Below are 3,033 nucleotides of genomic sequence, written 5' to 3'. Positions count from 1 at the left end.
ACATTAATGTGCCTGATTCAGTGGAGCAACATTTTTTTTCTATTTGAACACAAGCTCTATTTTTGTCTTTTTTGAATGCATCTTTAATACTTGATGCAACAGTAAATTAATTTATTTACTAATCGGGTGATAGAGGAAACATTCTGTTATGTTGTTTTTAAAAATAAAGCCAACTCTTGATGGTAAACAAACTGAGTATCGTACAGTCAGAGTCGGTGTGGATGGCGTCCACAAACTGAGCATCAGATGGGTCCAGGCGGTCGTAAGTGTCAGCTCTTTTAAACATGGGCCCAGCTGGATCGAGACCTGCAAGACCAGACGAAAACGTCTTTTTTTTAAAATAGTACCTAACCTTCAAGAATCAGAGAAAGAAAAAAATTGAAATGAACTCAGAAAATGAAATTATTCAAGTGTGTTGATTTTAGATTTTAAAATGTTAAAGTCAAAAATTCAAGATGTCAGTTTGATAATAATAGTAGGCAATTCAAAACCACCATCTATAAAGAATTATAATTTTGTCTTCATACTGGTTGGTATTTCTATAGTGATCATTTGTCAAACCACTTCATTGAAACAAGCTGTGCAGGAACCAGTCAACAGATAACATTGTGCTGCTGGGTGACAAGTCTTTTGGATCAGGACACTGAGCGTCTCCACGTCCTCAGATCATCTCAAATCAAAGAGTTCAGTTAATTTTAAAACATCATTCTCTTTAAAATAATCCCTGACTGACCTATGAGGGGATTTTTCTATCAGCTCAACAACACCCAACAACTGGTCAAGGTTTGTTATGTATCTGATGACATGAGGAGCAGCTCAGGACTAATGTATCAGTTTACTCAGTTTTGATGACCCCTTGGCTAATAACACTCACCTGTGATTCTTCCAATCTGCCCTTCAAACAGAGTCCCCACAAACCCAGCAACATGTGCACCGAGGCTGACTCCGAGCAGGTGAAAAGACTCAGGTTTACATCCATGGTTCTGTTAGACAAGCACAGCACTGATTCAAAATCAGAGTTACAGTTCACCATTTGAAACAGGTTTATCTCTTAAGTTGTCTCTCAGCAGCTTATTGCTTACTTGTCAACAAATAACTTGTTTGAATTATTTCAGTCTGCTTTTAGAACTAACCACTCTACTGAAACAGCTCTCACCAAAGTGGTCAGTGATTTACTGGCAAATGCCGACATTGATAGTCCCCCAGCACTATTGTTGCTTGACCTTATAGTGCTGCATTTGATACTGTAGACCACTGCATTTTGCTGGACAGACTTGAACATTCACTTGGATTAAATGGAAATTTACTCTCGTGGTTGAGATCATATCTGTCTGGAAGATCACAGAGGGTTAGTTTTAAAAACGAGCTCTCTGCGATAATTACTGTGGGCTATGGGGTCCCACAAGGGTCTGTGCTTGGCCCCCTGCTATTCTCTCTCTACCTTCTGCCTCTTGGTCTTCTTTTGCATCATTTTAATGTGGCCTTTCATTGTTATGCTGATGATTTGCAACTGTACATGCCTTTTTCACTTGGAACCTGAACCAATCTGTCTAACCTTACAACCTGCTTAACTAAAACAAGGAAATAAGATCGTATCACTCCGGTGCTGTCATCTCTCCACTGGCTGCCCTGCCATGTTYGTGCAGATTTCAAAGTGTTGCTTCTCACCTATAAGGCCTTACATGGCCTAGCGCCTCCCTACCTTTCAGACCTTCTCCACCCTTACATTCCATCTCATGCTCTCCGATCTCAGGGCACTGGTCTGTTGGTAATCCCTAAGGTCAGACGTAAAACTATTGGAGGTCGTGCTTTTTTCTTTCGTGCCCCTTCATTGTGGAATGATCTCCCTCAAGACATCAGGCTGGACTGCTCAGTGGAAGTTTTTAAAGCTAAGCTTAAGACCCACCTGTACACCTTGTCCTATGTGTCTTAAATTTAACATTTGTATTTTTTCTTTTTTTCCCAATGTTTTACTTGTTCTTACAATTTCTTTTATATTGATTTTTACCTTTTTTCAAAGCTGTTCAGCCCTTTGTTGAAAGCGCTTTATAAATAAAGTTATTATTATCATGATGCAGAAAACAAAGTAATCTGTTGTGAGCACAGAGATCAGGTGGAAGAGAGTCTGGAGAGGTGGAGATAAGAGTATGCCCTGGAGAGAAGATTACTAGATAATCAAAACTGTACTCATGTCTTGAGTAAATGTATGTGACTTGTTTTTAGATTCTATAATGAATTTTATTGTAAATACACTTTTTAGCTATTGAAATCTGTCATAGATGGTAGGTCAYGTATGTTGTAATGCATGTTAATTGTAATTCTTTTGAATTCTTTCCAATCAACCTGCTAGGGGACTACAAATGAAAAAGAGCTGCTTTTTTTTGGCTAAATCTGGTGTATTTATTTTATGTATTCATGATGATTAATATATACTGTCCCTTTAAGAAATAATTTCAAATTAAACTATTTCTCAGGCAAGTAATACTTTTGTCTTGATAAGTGAGAAATCTTGAAAGGCCCAATTTAAATCTTAAAATACATCCGTTTATTAACAGTAAGAGTTTTATCACTGACATCTGCAGTAATAGGTTTTTCTTACCAGTAGCTGATTGATGAGAACAGAGATCTGCAGAGCCACCTCCTTGTAATTCTCCACCACCACATTGTACGCGAAGGAGGCGCCATAGACCCAATCAACAATCAGAACATTGACATCCTGAGCCGTCAGCAGAGCCTGGGCCAGATCCATCGCCCAGGATGGCTTAGTGCCTGGGGGTCTGGAGGGTGGAGGGGAAAGAAAAAAATGAATGTGCAGAGGAGGATATCAGTAGTCAAGAATACTGAGTCATTTATTTTAAGTGTGTTGTATGGGGTACCGTTTGTAAAGTTACACTGTCAAAAATTACCACCACTATTTTTGTTTTATTTAACCTTTTATAAGAAAAAAAGAACAAATTTATTTTTCAAAGTCAGTTTTTCACCATATGATTCATACACTTATAAATGTCATGGTTTATAAACTAAATATTTAAC

The 3,033-nt window shown here is 38.0% G+C and overlaps 1 protein-coding gene across 1 annotated transcript in view; it reads right to left on the bottom strand.

Moving 5' to 3' along the window:
- Positions 1 to 3,033, bottom strand: part of pla1a (phospholipase A1 member A) — a gene marked incomplete in the record, with an annotated part of 28,518 nt that overhangs the window by 14,830 nt on the left and 10,655 nt on the right. Inside the window, 3 exon segments of the mRNA XM_014027868.1 lie at positions 205 to 306; positions 875 to 983; positions 2,600 to 2,777. Of these exon segments, the coding sequence (XP_013883322.1) occupies positions 205 to 306; positions 875 to 983; positions 2,600 to 2,777 (389 nt within the window).

Source organism: Austrofundulus limnaeus, unplaced genomic scaffold (genome assembly GCF_001266775.1).
Source record: "Austrofundulus limnaeus strain Quisiro unplaced genomic scaffold, Austrofundulus_limnaeus-1.0 Scaffold692, whole genome shotgun sequence".
In the NCBI taxonomy this organism is placed as follows: domain Eukaryota; kingdom Metazoa; phylum Chordata; class Actinopteri; order Cyprinodontiformes; family Rivulidae; genus Austrofundulus; species Austrofundulus limnaeus.
This window is presented reverse-complemented; position numbering and strand designations above follow the sequence as displayed.